This window comes from Scardinius erythrophthalmus (assembly GCF_964197995.2).
Source record: "Scardinius erythrophthalmus genome assembly, chromosome: 22".
NCBI lineage: Eukaryota > Metazoa > Chordata > Actinopteri > Cypriniformes > Leuciscidae > Scardinius > Scardinius erythrophthalmus.
Window position 1 is genome coordinate 20,623,337 of NC_138242.1, and position 18,409 is coordinate 20,641,745.

The window sequence follows — 18,409 nt, forward strand, 5'->3', positions numbered from 1 at the left end:
AGTGTGTGTGAAACGCCGCGTCTAAATGTCAAAATACTTTTATAGGAACGTTCTGGCTCTTTTGGGCAGCTTGGCGTGTTTTTTGTTCTTCCCCGTGCAGTGAGATCTTAGAAATGGCATAACGAGAGCTGGGATAAGACGAGAGGAATGAGATCAGGGAAAGGACAGAGAGCTGCAGAAATAATGAGAACGTTCCGACTCACCGTTTCTCTCGCTCATGCTCCAGCTTCACCCGTAAATCCTGAGAGAAGAAAACAACAAAGTGAAATGAATTGATCCTGTGGATTAAATGCACAAATGAATTTTGATAATCTGCTCTTCTGTGCAAACTTTAAGTAAAATCAGTCATTCTGTAAACAAGAAAAGACCATTCAGAAACATCACTTGTATTTATAAAGACCAAGGGCCAAAAGTGGACACTTAAAAACATCCAAAAACTGCAAAAATAGACTTGTAAATGGAATGTAAAATGGAGAAAGAAATAGTAACTTGCCAAATGGATGGTAACTTTAATAGTTTTTTTTTAAAAATGCCTTAGTCTTGCTTGAATTTTTTTCCCTCTCCAGAACTAAACAGAATATTTTTTGTATTCAACCAAAAAAAAAAAAAATTATATTATTTTAAATAAAAATAATGCAAAATACATTTGCTGTATTAAACCAACAACAAAAATGAAGAACAAACTATTAATAGAAATAATGAAAAATAGTTTCATTATATTCATTCATTTTAAAACAACCAATATGTATGTTCTTGCACATTATACCATTTAACAAATACAACAAACTAGGCATATATTACATGAAATATATTCTCACATCCAGTCTTGGTCTACTAACTACAAATGCATGTCTGAGTCCACTTTGCATTCAAGAAGAACAAGATGTGACTTTGCATAAATATTACAAATACAATGTCCCTGTGTTCTCTTGAGATACTCTTATGTGACATTGCTTTCTTCCTGTCTGTCTGTCATCAATTCTGTGAAATCTTTAGTTTATCACCTGAACTGCAGTTGCAGGACTGGATATGAAAGCATGTGCGGCATGTAAAGAATCAAACCTTGTATACGTAAAGGATCAAACCTTGTATACGTAATTATAAAATATTTTTCACAACGTGTGTATGATCTTAGACCAATGGCAGAGAGAATCACGAAAAACGTGTAGACTTATCCACCTTATTTTTCAATGCAGAAGTAGGCTAAGCTTTTTTACGTGTATGTGCGAGACTTCTAAATAATTTGTTGATATAGGGACAGAAAGTGCAGTGAACGGTAAAACTTTTTGCACTACAAACCAGTGTGTTTATAATTAAGACAATAAATTATAATAATATGGCACAGTGTGTTTATAATTAAGACAATAAATTATAATAATATGGCAAGAAATACAAGTTTTCAATATCAAGTAGCATAACAAACTGTTTTGTACAGCTAAATATAACTGGCACCAGAAGCCAGACACATTGAATTTACAAAAAATAAGGTGGATATGAGCAAGACTAAATCAAAATGTTAAATGTAATACAATATAGCTCTTCTCATAAGTCATGCATTAAGAGCCGGGGAATGTAAGCTTTTTGAATAGAATCTTTGTTCGATTGCTAAGGCAGAGAAAGAAATTTACTAAGAATATGTTGCATATGTTAAATAAGTGTCACAATTCTAGATCAGTGGTTAAAAAAAACAAAACAACAACCTGTCATTCACTGAATAAAAACATTTACATATTATTCAAAATGCTTTCCATCAGGAGATTCAGGACTGATAAAAATCAGGTACCTTGTCTATTGTACAGTATTTCTTTTAGGAACATTCCCACAATTAAAGGAGAACTCCGGTCAATTTTAACATTGAGCTCATTTTTTTGTAAATTTGGAGTGCTGTCAATACAGAGAACAACAACAAAAATCGGTGTTGCCTACACCGTGTTATCCTCTTTTTAAAATTTGCACCCTGTTGACTTCAATGGGGCAAGTTTTAAACCTGAGTTTAGCCTCTTAACATCCTTGATGTGTCATTATAAGTGCACAGCTAATGTGAGTGATTCCTTCAGAGTGAACACGGGTGAATCTGACTGCAGTAGATGTGAAAGATATGAATAAAAATGATGTTATTTCAGCCAGCGCACATACCTGTGTTTACATCCTGTTTTCGGTCGAAGCCCATAGTAATCGATTGTCGAGTTCACGCGCGTGATCATAGGTAACTAAACCTATGCGTGTGAACTCGACAATCGATTACTATGGGCTTCGACCGAAAACAGGATGTAAATACAGGTATGTGCGCTGGCTGAAATAACATCATTTTTATTAATATCTTTCACATCTACTGCAGTCAGATTCACCCGCGTTCACTCTGAAGGAATCACTCACTTTACAACCAAGTTCATAAAAGTGATTTATAATGATTTATAACTGCTCTAACTTGTTTGTCATCAAAAAAAAAAAAACCTGCCCCCGGTCTCCCCTACTGTTCTGAAATCAGCACTGCTCTGAATTTCAGTGTTTGGCTGAAGCATAACTACTTCCCTGAGACGACACAGCACCTTTCACCGCTGAAGATAATGAACAGTCTGAACACTGTTTACACCGATACTGTTGACACTGTGACGTCACCTCCATCTTGAATGCAGCAAGAGAGGCTGAAATAAGTTTTTGTGCTTCTCGTGCATCTTCATTATGCATGTGCTTTAACCTGTCAACACTCCTCGTGAGTTGTTTTTTTTGGGATGGTTATTGTTGTGTAACTTAGTTGGGAAAGTTGCTTCTGGCATTTTTGCGTGTATGAGAGAAAAGATGAGCGGGTAAAATTGTATGAGAAAGAACAACCAAGAGTGAGTTAGACAAAAAGAGTGTATGTGCGTGTACAAAGTTCATGCCAGCCGTTTATCTTGAGGATTGACTGGTGTCCGGTGTCAAGCGACAGCATTGTAGAGAGAATTTAGGCAATGAATGAAAACTACAAGGATACTGGTGTTTTATGCTGTATAGTACATAGGGACCGGATGTTAAATGTTAACAGTAGTGCCTCTCTCAGCTGTATCCTGTTTAAGACTGTATCGTACAATGCAGCTCTCGTTGGGTCAGGCTGAAGGTTGCATGTACCTTAAGTCTAGAGAACAATGTAGCAAAAGTGCTATTGAAAAGCTTTACATTGTTTTTTTTCTGAATCTCTGCTTTGCAGTTCATGATTCTAAAAATAAATTAAATAAAATGAAACTATGAATAATATTAATATAATAAATGTTTAAAAATAAATAAATGTCACATTTATAATATTAATATTACAATTATTTTAATTTATTTTATAATTGTATTTATTTAGTTAGCTTGAAGTTCATTATTTTAAAATAAATAAAAAAAAAATATATATATATATATAAATAATATACGAATATTAATATATTATAATATATAAAAATATAAATTATTCAATTAATATATGTATTTATTTACTCAGCTTTGCTGCTCATTAACAATCATAATTAATCAAATAAATCGTTCAAACGACCATCTGACTAGTTGCTTTTGAAAACACAGCTTTTGCACATTCCTTTCTGTTTCAGAGTGATGCATTGTGGGTAATTACCTGTCTGTAGGATGAGGTTCTGCTCTTGGGCTTGTTGCTGCTGTTGCTCTTGAACTGGTAACAGAACCGTAAAGCTGCCAGGTCCTTCATTATGGAGGTGAGTGCCTCTTCATCATCTGGAACAAACAAAGACAAGTTAAAGCTACGGTGTGAGTGGATCTTCAAAAATGCGTCACTGAAGCAACTGGATGACTGCCACCTAAAAAGTCCTGATGAGAAGAAATTTGAACCAAAACGCTCACTTTTTCCATTTATTTTGTTTCAGCAGCATCACCAAATGAGACATTTTATAATGTACATATTTAAAAAATACGCATCACATACATGACCAGCGTCGGCCAATAATGAGTCTACGTGCTGACGTACAACCCAGAAGCGCTGCGCTGTTACACTACGTGAACTCACCAGAGGCCCACATAGAAGAAAATTAATAGTCGAATAAAGTGGTTATTTTAGTTTTTTTGCGCACAAAAAGTATTCTCGTCGCTTGATAAACTTATGGTTGAGCCACTGTAGTCACTTAGACTATTTTAAACATTGTCTTTACTAACTTTTCTGGGCCGGCAATTTTCAATAAAATAGAAGCCTATGGAGAAGTGAGACAGCTCTCAGATTTCATCAAAAATATCTTAGTTTGTGTTCCAAAGAGGAACAAAAGTATTACGGGGTTGAGGGTGAGTAATTACTGACAGAATTTTCATTTCTGGTTAAACTAACCCTTTAAACCATCATCTATCTTAAGCACCATGTGCAAATGAGGTTTCGTTCACACAATCTTCTCAAGCTTCTCGAGTTTTAAACTACTGAAATAGAATTGTCATGTTTGGATCACATTCCTATTCATATCTCTCATTTGAATACCACAATGTCATTCAAAGCAGCAGAAAGACACTCGATGTTCACACGGTGTCACAGCACTCTACACATTAGGGCTTTTCACACTTGAAACAGTTGACCCTGGGTCATTCTGAAGGCCGTGACACAACAAGCTTCAGCTTAGTTTTTTTGGTGTGTTCCGCACCGTTGGCTCTAGCCGGATGCCATTGGGGTCTTTTGGGCCGATTCAGCATGTTGAATCAGCGTCGGGCCGTCGGTGAGAGAGAGAACTCTGATCGGTTGTTCAGCTTGGCGAATGAGTCAGTGCACGAGAATAAAAACGAAAGTGAAAGATGAAAAGCGATTGAAGAAGTCAAGACGCCAAAGACAGCTGTTATGTCAAGAAGGCTGTTATAATTTTTACGTCCTCTAATAAGAACATGTTATAATGTTCTTATTTGCATATTTGTGGTGTCAGTGTCATTGATTGGACGAACGCAGCATGTGACCTGCTTATTTAAAGACTCTAGCATTGTGCATCCTCGTGTTATATACTGCCGACAGTTTCGTTTTAGACATTTTTCTCCTCATACGCTGAAACTAGCGTTTAAGCAATGTGCTGTTTACGTGACTGTCCAAAGAATGTAAATATGAGGCACACGATTGTTTGTCAGTTGCTGACCATCAAGCCGTAACATAATTTAACATGGTACATGTTTAGCATCGCAATGCAGGGTTAACAGAGCAAAGCTGGTGCTAACCAGACTCTGGAGGAGGGTTTCATAACACAAGATAAAAAAACGGTGCTAACCTCGCTTCTTAATTAGAAGTGTGAAACGTTCCTTAACTCAGGGTTAAAAGCGGGGCTTAGAAAGACTATAACCTAGGGTTAAGTGCAGTATGAAAAGCCCTAAACCAGCCCCATTGTATTTCCTTTGAGCTTCTATCAGGTTTTTTTTTCCATAGCTGCAGACACAGACCCATCCCTGACATATTTCCATAACAGCGTTGATGTGCTCCTTTTTCTGTAGTGTGGCCCACTGATGTAAACCAACCGGCCACAGAGAGAGAGAGAGAGAGAGAGAGAGATAGAGAGCACACAGGGACGGGCACGTGGCCAGACGCAAGAGATCACATTATATTAGCATTAAAGGTTTGGTCCCATTGATGGGCTTGTTCTGCTCCGATGCATTAAACCCTGGGCATGACAAGCACAGCTTTAGTGAGAGAGAGAATTTTAATAATGCAACATACACTAAACAAGATAAGCATTACAGCAAGTCTGAGCTTCAAAGAGCCATTCAACTAAAAAAAAAAGCTAAGCACTGAATCAACCAAGAAATTCAGAACACAATGTGGTTTTGTTTTAACATGCCCTTTACAAAGCGAAAACTAATAGGCTTTCTTTCCCCCCAACAATTAATTGGAAACTTTTATTACAATACGTCGGATAAAAGCTTCAATCCTTTATCAGTGAACACAGGAAGGTTTTTGCAGAGAACATATCGGAGCGTCTCATGTGTGTCTTGAATTCATAACTGGACCACATGAAGAATGACTGCGGCAACCTCTGTGCAAAAAAAAACACACGAATATGAACACTAGCAGCCTGTGAAACATTAAAATAGTCCACAAACTCAGCCATCATTAAAAGTGAAATGGGAGCAATCATGCAAATGAGCGTGTCATGCATTAACATATCAAGAGGCTCTAATGGGGCCAATTAAGCGAGTCTTGTAATTACAGTCTGAGTGGAAGGTCATTCACCTCTGCTATCATGGGGAGGAGATAGTGAAAGAGAGACGAGAGCTCTTGTTAATTTCAGGTGCCTATGTGCCAATTTATTTGCTCTTTATCCACAGATCTTAGAAATGAAGTCATTTCTGAGTCGGTTTAAACTTGGTAAGTCTGATCGGATTCATCCTACAATATGATGATGAGTAAGTGCCTCAGTTTCTTTGGTTTTACCAGAGGTTAGGTTTTACCTGCACCTGTTTTACTCGACAGACATCACGTTCAAACACTCTGTTTTGATGGGCGTGCCACATTCAAAATTTGGAATTAAATGCCCACTGCTATGATTGGGTAACAGTTTTGCATATTAAAATAAGTAAGTACTTGGAATTATAATATAATTGACAAAGGATGACTTACGGATGTACCATTGTTTGTCACACTGTCGTTCTTATAGGCTGTTCATAGTTCATCCTTTTCGATAAAGTGAAAAACGTATTCATTGTCAGTTGCACTGTCATGTTTTAAATAATTTAAATAGTAATGTGCACATTGTAGGGGTAGACAAGGTACAAAATTGTCCCTTAAATGGTACTGCGCCAGTGAGAAGCTATGTTACCCCTGTAGGTACAAATTTGTCCATTTTGTCTGATTTTATAATTTCATGTCAACTTTAAATCTTTAGTTTATAAAAAAAATTAAGATCAAAGAAGATATTTTGCAGAATGTCCAGGCTGCTTTTGATAATGGGGACATCAAGCTGTAAAAATGACTTAAATTACTTCAGAAATATCATAAAATTAGTAGTCCATATGACTTGTGCGCTCTAGTCTTGAATTAATATGATAATTGAGTGAAAAACAGACAAAATAAAAACACAAGTTTGGACCACTTCTGTGATACTCCGTCCTTTTTTATAATATTGGAGAAATTTATTTTTACTGAAGAACAGAACTCTAAACATTCTGTAATATATTTTATTCTGCAATTATATGGTGATTTATATTTCTGGCCAAACTCTTCCATTAAACAAGCTAACAACATTAATACTGGCTGGTGCTGAACCCAGAAGGGTGGGTCATGTGCAGCAAACGGCAGTGGTGTATTTGAAGTGGTTTTATTGCATCCCAGGGGACGCAGAAGGGCATTGTGGGGCAGTGGAGTGCTGGGCGAGACAGTGGCGACACTGCTGAGGCAGATGGAGTCTGGGGTGTATCTTTGATTCAGACACCAGCGTAAGTCTCACTCCGCAGCTGTTCTTCCACAGTGGCATCCACCATTAGACAGGGTTCACAAAGGGTTCACAACACACACACTTTCTTTCTCCATCTGACCTCATTTCTATTTTAATATTGTCAGATTTGTCATACCGTAGTGCTTCATCTTCAGCAAAACAACCTCCGAAAAATACCCTTTTCAGAAGCTATTGGTCTTAAAACACTGAGGGGGAATTCACTAAACGCTTGAGCCACTTTTGCAAGCAATATTTCAGTGCAAAACACAACATCTTATCCATTAAACACCCACAATCCAGTTTAAACAGGTGCTAAATACACTTAAACAGTGCTGCACCATATTTGAATTAAATTAGGGCTGCAAATAACCAAAATGTAATTGATTATTTAGATAAATATCAAAATTTGAATTTGAAAGTTAAAAAATTGTATTCTACATCCTGACCAATGACTGAAGGCTATTAAAACAATATAAAAACTAAAATACAAATGTAAATACAAATATAAATGAATGTAGAAGTGAAGAAATACATTGAATATAGATGCAATATAATTGCAAAATAAAAGTTATCAATTGCATTTTTCCTTTACATTTGTAAAATTCCTAAAATAACACAGACATGAGTCACTTTTACTAAACCGTTGTCTTTGCTTAACCGTTCCATTCCGTGCCGCACGGATATGTTTGCATTTTGATAACAGCTCTGATAACAGAGCTCTCCAGAATGTATTAAAAAAATTGTTTTAGAAACGCAAGAGTTTTCAAACAATATGATATGTAAATAGTGAACGTGTTATGGAGGATAATCAGATATTCCTTTTAATTGTATTATTCATTTGTTAGCCAGCTACAGAGAAAGTGGTGGCCAGGCAACAGACAAGTGATCAATCCTGAGTTGCGATGTTACTTTAGCTAACGGTTAGCTAAACCATGCTTAGAATTCCGGGCTAAGAACGGTTTGTAACCGTGCCGTGCAGAACCAGTCTCAGGTGGAAATACAACTGGAACCGTTCCTTACCGTTCTTAGAACCGTTCGGCCCGATGGTGGAAAAATCGGCTAATGTGTGCCAAAACCGGCATATTCAGGAGGCATAATTCATTCTTGAAATGATCTCACAATTTACTGTACCCTAAAGAGTCTCTATTGCAGCTCTACTGACCCCTGTTAGTCATGACTTTCTGCCCACAAAGCAGTGGCTTCAGTCAATATCTGCCATGCATTTTACGCTCAGGTTAGAAACACCAAATCATGCATAAATGTCAAACCCAGAGCTGTGTATTACACAACGGCATGCTCACTTCACTCAGTACACGGAAGACTGATAAGCTAGTATCTGCTTTTGCTCAACCACACCTGTGTGTACGAAAGAAAGATGGCCAGCACGTGTTCTTAGAGTATGATGCAAGTCACTTAAAATAGAAAGCATAAACACAGGTTATGTTATGGTCTATTAATGACTGAGCTAGTATTTTATTTCTTAATTAAATATAACAATTATAACAAGAATGCAGAACACCTCCAACTGCCGCAAGCTTCAGATCTAGGAAGTCTGCCATCTGCCCTTGTTGTTAAGAGTTGATCAAAATGGTTGCATTAAAAGCTGAGTTTCTACACTTTAAATGATACCTATTTCGTGTTATTCAATTCAGTGGTTGCTTAGTGATTTGATTATGATTTATTTTTTGGTGTGGGTGGTACACTTCAGGTTTAAAATGCTGGGTTGTTTTAACCCAATTTTGGGTCAAATATGGACTAACCCAACGTTGGGTTAAAAATGCAATTTAAAAATGGACAAACCCAGCCGTTGGGTTACATTTTTAATGTAACCAATGCAATTTGTCCATTTTTAAAGTGCATTTTTGTCCATTTTTGATTTTGTCCTAAATGCAATTTGTCCATTTTTAAATTGCATTTTTAACCCAAAGTTGGGTTAGTCCATATTTGACCCAAAATTGTTAAAACAACCCAGCATTTTTTAGAGCGTATGTAAAAACAATGAATCTGATTGAATTGTCCTGAATAGAATATAAATTAAATGAACAGAATTTTTACTAAACTGAATAGAATATTAAAAGAATGTAATTGACTAGAATGTAAAGGAATCAAACATAATATTCACTAAACTGAACAGAATATTGTGCAATCAAAGTTTTGAATAGAATGTAAGTGACTACAATGTAAATTAATTGAACAAAATCTCTACTAGATTGAATAGAATCTAATTGACTTGAGTATAAAAGAAGCACAAAAACTTTGCAGCTCTGATGTGTTTGCAGTTTGAGCTTTTATAACATCCGTACACATCGTAAAGCGAAGCTCCAATGGGAATGATGCTATTGAAAGAGGATCACCATCCCTCTATCACCTCATACTGATGTGAAGATAAGATGATTCACTCTGATAACACTATGGCAGTCTGGTGGAAATCCTTGCGACTGATTGCGTGACAATGTTTCCATTACCTTCCTCTAAGAGCATTTCACTTGACATGAAGACAAATTGATCATGTCAAGAAGATAAAGGAAGCAAAACTATAAACAAATGCAAACATTTTTTGAATTAAGCCAGAGAAAAGAGATAGGCCAGCTGTGAGAGAAAACCGCATCTATCTAACATACAGCATTTGATACAACAATAACCTGTAATTTGATAGAGTTTTAACCACAGAAGTGTCAATTTAATCCAAAGCCACTCTGCCACAAACACTGATGTAGTGTAAACACATATTTGGTAGACAAAAACCACAGATGCTAAAACCAGTCATTTACCGACATTCATACCTCACCCTCCCACTTCAAGGTCTCTCTACCGAAACTTCCAAAGAACACAAACATGAGCATTACACCTCCAACAGTAAATATAAACTTCATCTAAACTCACAATCATTTGTTTTTATTAACACTAACAGGCTTTAATGTAATGTTACTTCATCTGTCTTTGACATGGTGAATCAAAAGGTTTCCCAGGGCTGTTGTGTGATTGTGTATTTGTACTGATGTGCTGCTGGAACAAGCCACTGATGTGATCAGAGTTTAAGAAAATGAAGACATAGAGGGGATTTCCCCAGTGCTACAGTCACCACTAAAGCATTCAGCAAGATTAGAGCAACATGCGGTCCTCCATCTCTACTATGTGTATATCCCATGTGTCCGTGCCTGTTTTTGCACAAATGCAATGAAACAAAAACTCAGAAGTTGGTGAAGAAAATGTCTGGTCATATTTCGCCCCAAAATACACAGGGAAGAAAAAATAAATTATTATTTGTATAAAGAAAATGAAGCTGGCATTTTTAGTGCCATTTGTCTTTCATTGTGATATTATTTTCATAATATTCACCATATGTCAAGATGTTTTACTTTTATGTTTGTCTGTAATTCTCATTATTCTCAATTATGATTCTTATAACTGTAATAAAAATCACATAATCTGAACACAATATATTTTTTTATATGTATATATGCGTATATATTAAAATACAGCATAGCATCATTGTTTACAATATAAATAATATATCGTTATTTTTCTGCATTATGGCAATGATAATGAGATTATCATTAAGGGTGAAATGTACAATGCAAAATAAAAGGTTTTATTTTCTTTGTGCAAATATAATTTCTTAATTTTTCACTTTTCATTTTGAAGTAATATGTGATCTAGTAAGGCTCACCTTGTACCACTGTGCCCAACTGAAGCATTAATGTTCAACGAGAGAAAAATGCAGATGATGTAACAGTTTCAGAGGTGTGTCCGTGTTTGCTTTTTCCTCTGTTAACTGTACCATCTCATTATTGTGGCATTAGTAAACAAGAACACTGCACACTTCGCAATGACATTGACGTCTGATTGGAAGTCTCAGATTTCAGTATTAGTGAATCTAAAATGAGCCTAAAAAAAGGACAAACCTTGTGAGTTCTTGTGCTGTCCAGGTCCATTTTGGAGACCGCCATCTGTCAAAACAGGCACAAAAACAAGAGTTGCACAGTGACAATCTGACAGTTTGTATGACATTTATAATCACAAAGATGTGTTTATAGGTTGTTCAAGTTGTTATCAAATGTGATTTTCAATGACAAGCATGTAATCAGTTGTCTTGAACTGTATTATTCAAAGAGTGGCATTGAAAACATACCCACACTCACTGATAAACTTCATGTCTGAATGTAATCCACAAGATTAAATGACACCACAGTCATACAACAACAACAATAGTGCAACATTTCCTCAGGATTAATTTGTTGCTTCTCTTTGTTCTCATAATGCGGCTTGTATTAAAAGTGCTCTGGCATGTTGCAGAGTCAATTATGCGGAACTAAGCGACATAATCACCTATGATGAATGTCCTTTTCAGGTCAGTATGAACCTGTCGATTTCTACCATGGCTTTGACTATGCAGTGTAGTTTAACGTATGTATTAATATATCAGACAAAATATTAAAAGGACAATTTTTAAAAGGTGTAAATCACGTTATTTAGCTTCCTTTACCATAATAAACACAACGGGGAATCTGTAATAATTTCAATACGATGGTTAGAGCAGATGTTGCCACTTTTACCTTTTTATGGTTCAATGCACTGGCTTTTAAAAACAAAAACAGGCAATTTATGTAGAAATATTCTTTTGATGTTTATATATTGATGTTTAATGCCTGTGAGAACTGCTGAGGCGTTTTAACAAAACAGAGCTTTAGAAACAAATGATCCCAAGACGGGCCAAGTTACGAAAAGGTTTAATCATGTTTCTGTAGCTGCATCTCTCTTTTTTTTTTGCAATGCTCAGAGGAACTGTTTACAGGAAGTGTGTACACTATGAAGGGGAAGAAGACCAGGAGAGAGAGAGAAAGAGAGAGAGAGAGAGCTTACCCATGTTTACTGTCATCATCAGGAAGTGACCCTAGTGAACTCGAGCTGAACGCTCGACTCCTTTCATCAGGGAAAATCTTCACTCTGCAAACACAACATAAACAGAGTGAATTAGAGACATAATTTACTTGAAATACCAACAAACAGACAAAAATAGTTATAATAAAGAGAGCCAAAAACCCCTTACAGATGTGCCAATGCTTAAACATCACAAAGGATTTACGTAACATTCTTGTTTTAGTGTCTCCACACAATTGCAAAATTTATAGAAAATTACAGTAATGGTTCTTGTGTTTCTGTGCTTAACATTAAATGAAAAATACATTAAGAATACAATTCACATACAATGACTTGAATACACCTCTGTCACGTATAACTAAAGAAAAACTAAAGGAGAGGACTCAAGTGCAGAAAGAATATTTATTAAATAAAAGAAACATGAAATGAAACAAAAACCCTCAAGGGGGAAAACATGAAATAACCAAAAATACAACTACAAAGCAACATACCGGGGTTTCACGGGAAAGCGGGAGACATAAACAAGACAACGATCCGACACAGACTGCAAACACAAAGGAACTTATAAAAGGGACAAATCAGGCAGGTAATAAGGAACAACAGGTGGGGCAAATGAAACCAATAATGAGATAACAAGGAGGGTGGGGTCAAACAGTGACAGGAACACAAACACCACATGTGCTACACAAGACAGGACAGGCATGTGACATTACCCCCTCCTTAAGGAGCGGCTACCAGACGCTCCACAAGGGACGGGAGGGACAGACCAGGGCGGGACGGGAGGGACAGACCAGGGCGGGACGGGAGGGACAGACCAGGGCGGGACGGGAGGGACAGACCAGGGAGGGACAGACCAGGGCGGGACAGGGGGAACAGGAAAGACAGACCAGGGTGGGACAGGGGAAACCGGAAAGACAGACCAGGGGGGGACAGAGGGAACAGGAAAGACAGACCAGGGTGGGACAGGGGGAACAAAAGAGACAGACCAGGGTGGGGCAGGGAAAATGAACAGTTCTGGAGGCCAGGGTGGAGCCGAGAGTCCATCGGACGGCCAGGGCGGAACAGAGAGTCCATCGGGCGGCCAGGGCGGAGAAGACCCCTCGGGCGGCCAGGGCGGAGAAGACCCCTCGGGCGGCCAGGGCGGAGAAGACCCCTCGGGCGGCCAGGGCGGAGAAGAGCCCTCGGGCGGCCAGGGAGAAGAAGACCCCTCGGGCGGCCAGGGCGGAGAAGACCCCTCGGGCGGCCAGGGCGGAGAAGACCCCTCGGGCGGCCAGGGCGGAGAAGACCCCTCGGGCGGCCAGGGCGGAGAAGACCCCTCGGGCGGCCAGGGCGGAGAAGACCCCTCGGGCGGCCAGGGCGGAGAAGACCCCTCGGGCGGCCAGGGCGGAGAAGACCCCTCGGGCGGCCAGGGCGGAGAAGACCCCTCGGGCGGCCAGGGCGGAGACGACCCCTCGGGCGGCCAGGGCGGAGACTTTCCCTCGGGCGGCCACGGCGGAGACGACCCCTCGGGCGGCCACGGCGGAGACGACCCCTCGGGCGGCCAGGGCTCAGGCACAGGAACTGGCACCACCGGCTCGGGCACTGGAACTGGCACCACCGGCTCGGGCACTGGAACTGGCACCACCGTCTCGGGCACTGGAACTGGCACCACCGGCTCGGGCACTGGAACTGGCACCACCGGCTCGGGCACTGGAACTGGCACCACCGGCTCGGGCACTGGAACTGGCACCACCGGCTCGGGCACTGGAACTGGCACCAACGGCTCGGGCACTGGAACTGGCACCAACGGCTCGGGCACTGGAACTGGCACTGGAACTGGCACCACCGGCTCGGGCACTGGAACTGGCACCACCGGCTCGGGCACTGGAACTGGCACCACCGGCTCGGGCACTGGAACTGGCCCCACCGGCCCAGGAACAGACATAGACACAGGAACAGGCTCAGGAACAGGCTCAGGAACAGGCTCAGGAACAGACACTGGCTCAGGAACAGACACTGGCTCCGGCTCAGGAACAGACACTGGCTCCGGCTCAGGAACAGACACTGGCTCCGGCTCAGGAACAGACACTGGCTCCGGCTCAGGAACAGACACTGGCTCCGGCTCAGGAACAGACACTGGCTCCGGCTCAGGAACAGACACTGGCTCCGGCTCAGGAACAGACACTGGCTCCGGCTCAGGAACAGACACTGGCTCCGGCTCAGGAACAGACACTGGCTCCGGCTCAGGAACAGACACTGGCTCCGGCTCAGGAACAGACACTGGCTCCGGCTCAGGAACAGACACTGGCTCCGGCTCAGGAACAGACACTGGCTCCGGCTCAGGAACAGACACTGGCTCCGGCTCAGGAACAGACACTGGCTCCGGCTCAGGAACAGACACTGGCTCCGGCTCAGGAACAGACACTGGCTCCGGCTCAGGAACAGGAACAGACATCACCGGCTCAGGAACAGACACCGCCGGCCCAGGAACAGACACCACCGGCTCAGGAACAGACACCACCGGCTCAAGTGTGTGCGTAGCCCACACACACCACATGGCTGTGGCCATAATGGCCAGTGTCGCGGTCACTGAGGGCTCAGGAACAGACACCACCGGCTCAGACACAGGCTCGACGGCGGCCATCTTGTCAGGGGACTCAGGCTCGACAGGCGTGACGTGAACAGGCTCGGCGGCGGCAATCTTGTCCGAAGACACAGGCTCAACGGCGGCCATCTTGTCAGGGGACACAGGCTCGGCAGGCGTGACGTGAACAGGCTCGGCGGCGGCAATCTTGTCCGAAGACATAGGCTCGACGGCGGCCATCTTGTCAGGGGACACAGGCTCGGCAGGCGTGACGTGAACAGGCTCGGCGGCAGCGACGACCATCTTGTCCGAAGACATAGGCTCAGGAACAGTCTCTGGCTGGGCAGACGTGACGTGAACAGTCTCTGGCTGGGCAGACGTGACGTGAACAGTCTCTGGCTGGGCAGACGTGACGTGAACAGTCTCTGGCTGGGCAGACGTGACGTGAACAGTCTCTGGCTGGGCAGACGTGACGTGAACAGTCTCTGGCTGGGCAGACGTGACGGATCGCTGAGGTGGTGCAGGCAGTGCGAGCAGGATCACCGGAACAGGGACCACCGGAACAGGGACCACCGGAACAGGGACCACCGGAACAGGGACCACCGGAACAGGGACCACCGGAACAGTCACGGAGGGAGTCTTCCTCTTCCTCCTCCGTTTCGAGACCACTGGAACTGGGGCCACTGGAACTGGGACCACTGGACTCGGGACCACCGGAACTGGGACCACTGGACTCGGGACCACCGGCACTGAGGCCACCGGAACTGGGACCCTCTTCCTGGCCTCTCGCTCCTGCAAGCGAGCGAGCCACCATAGCCTCAAACGTACAGCCATCATACGCCCTCCTGAGAACCCAGTCCATGGGCTCATTGAGTGCGTAAAAGAAGAGGTCCTTTAGAGGCCCGTCATTAAGTTTTAAACCCTCCGCCGCTCCAAGGAATTCACCCGCGAACTTCCTCAGGTCAGCCCCTTGTTGGCGGAGGGCACTTAGTGTCTGAAAACGAATAATGCGATCGTAGTGGGGGCACGAGACAGGAGGGCCTGGTGGGTGTCGTGAATCTTTCTGCTGAGTCCTTAACATGGTCGGATCGTTCTGTCACGTATAACTAAAGAAAAACTAAAGGAGAGGACTCAAGTGCAGAAAGAATATTTATTAAATAAAAGAAACATGAAATGAAACAAAAACCCTCAAGGGGGAAAACATGAAATAACCAAAAATACAACTACAAAGCAACATACCGGGGTTTCACGGGAAAGCGGGAGACATAAACAAGACAACGATCCGACACAGACTGCAAACACAAAGGAACTTATAAAAGGGACAAATCAGGCAGGTAATAAGGAACAACAGGTGGGGCAAATGAAACCAATAATGAGATAACAAGGAGGGTGGGGTCAAACAGTGACAGGAACACAAACACCACATGTGCTACACAAGACAGGACAGGCATGTGACAACCTCTTCTATTTTTATTTCTGTATTAGAATTCATTTTTGATATTTTTGGGAGGCAAGTCAAAATGTCAGGCTGATACAACTGTCCTTATATTATAATGAAAAATATTATTATAAAGAAAAAAGCCTCATTAAAGAGATATTTCACCACTGGAAAGATGAATGTATATTTAAATTGGGTCATTTATGTAGTAGACTAGAAATGTGAAATTATTTTAGAAGCTGGTGCCTTCTAGACTGAGAAAAGCCAGAAAATGTATTTTTGGCTCATGTTGAAAGACAACAACTCCCAGAATGCACTTGCTTCGCTGCCCTACGAGGCCACTCCCAAGCCACGCCTACCGGTTACAGAGGGCAGTATTGGAAGAAATTATACAACCAGGCTACTAGTTGACTCGAAACTGTCAAAAGACGTCATTTTATCGTGAGTATATCCTCTGGCCAAAAAAGCCTCCGATGACGCAAAATGACGATTTATTTGGGTCATATGAGGGTTTTTTTCCAGACACACAATACAGAAATCTCTCGTCTCAGGGGGACATGAGGGAGGGAAGCACGGTCATTTGAAAATAGTAACGGGTTTCTACTGATACAAAGCTTAATGCTAATCGGTGAAGTATCCCTTTAAAATATTTTTTTTTTTAAGAAAATATAGTTTAGTGTAATTTAGTATAGAGAGTCATAGAGAAGAGTCATAGAGAGGATCTCTTTAAATATTACAAATGATACATTTACAAATCAATACTTTTTTTAATATTTAGGGAAACAATTATATTTTAAAAGTATTTATTATTTATTAAAAGTTATTTACTTTGAAACTAATGATTAAGATGTGTACACTCATATGTATTATAGATTATTCATCCGTCTTACATTTTTTTAAATCAGCTGACTTTGTAGCACAGTGAACATTTTAGAAAACAAAGAAAATTTGATATGACCCCTTTAAATAACTAATTTGTCACATTATGTCACAATGCAATTCTCTTCATAACAGCCAACTGTAAGTAAATCATAACTGTCCATAAACAGTGTATCTGACTGCCAACAGCAAATACAGCCTTCCTCTCCCAGTCCCATTCTTCAGATGAGAGAGAGACACTTGTCTTTGAAGACAGAACGTGCCCCTGTTGCCCTTGAGACATTGTTAAGCCACATCGAGCGGGATAAAAGTGGAGGGAGCGCTAAAGGTAGCGACCACAGTGCTCTTCAAAGACGAGTCGGAGCGCTTTTAATGCCAGGGATCTTAAGTTTGAGAATCTGTCACCAGCAGCCACAGGCTGATCTGAGAGCAGTTTTTCATATTCTGACACATGAAAGGCAAGACAATGAGATCTATTTTTTTCTTCATTTATAATTGTCAGCTTCGCGCAACAATATCGACGAGTCGCCTGGAGATTGCTGCAGAAAGAAGAGCAATTACAGTCGTCAGCAAAGCGCGAAAGAGCCCTGAACTCAAAAAGGCTCAAAGTACAAGAGTGCCAGCGAAAAGGTTACGAACATTTGCACGGAAATAGCTATACAAATTGGAGCAATCTTTGTCTGCCTGTAAAATAATAAATGAGCCAAATATAGCGGCGGTGCTGCGGAGAGGCTGATTCTCTATTGATGGCTCTTGCAGTTATTATGCCAAATGACTTGGCTGGAAACGATGAGTCTTGAGTAAACAGCACTTTCTGCGGCTAATGGGATGTGATTTCAAAAGTGGTTGACATGACAAGCTTTTGTCTATGATGTCTTATTGTTAATGTTTTGTCTATTGTTATTGTATGGTGTCTTATCGCTATTGATTTAAAACTCATTGATTCACTGATGCACGACTCATGTAGGTAAATATTGCTATTTCTACCATAGTCTGTCTGAAAACTCAATTCTGATTGGCTGGAAAGTGTGCGACAAAACCGTTTCATGAACAGGTAGTTCCGAGTTCCATACGTCACTCAGAGATTGCGCTATGCACACACAGAAACATTCAGGAGATCAGAAACTTATCAACCCTGCCCCACGACTTCATATTTTATTAATAAAATAGAATCGCTACATTATATTTTTCGGTAACGAGGGGGTAACATTGCTGGTTTTGAAGTAATTAAACTCACAGCTTTGTTGTAGTAGAGAGAGACACTGAACAGAT

At 41.1% G+C, this 18,409-nt stretch overlaps 1 protein-coding gene across 2 annotated transcripts in view; it reads right to left on the reverse strand.

Annotated features, from left to right (window-relative positions):
• Positions 1-18,409, reverse strand: part of map3k22 (mitogen-activated protein kinase kinase kinase 22) — a 58,801-nt gene that overhangs the window by 27,279 nt on the left and 13,113 nt on the right. Inside the window, exons 1-5 of one of the 2 annotated variants that reach the window (XM_081352010.1) lie at positions 12,749-12,795; positions 12,240-12,323; positions 11,282-11,326; positions 3,593-3,708; positions 204-241 (exon numbers count right to left, since the gene is read on the reverse strand). In XM_081352010.1, coding sequence (XP_081208136.1) covers positions 204-241; positions 3,593-3,708; positions 11,282-11,326; positions 12,240-12,258 — 218 coding nt within the window. In that variant the 5' untranslated portion in view covers positions 12,259-12,323; positions 12,749-12,795. Of the gene's footprint in view, positions 1-203; positions 242-3,592; positions 3,709-11,281; positions 11,327-12,239; positions 12,324-12,748; positions 12,796-18,409 lie in introns of those variants that run through there. The other variant, XM_081352009.1, reaches the window with a different exon arrangement.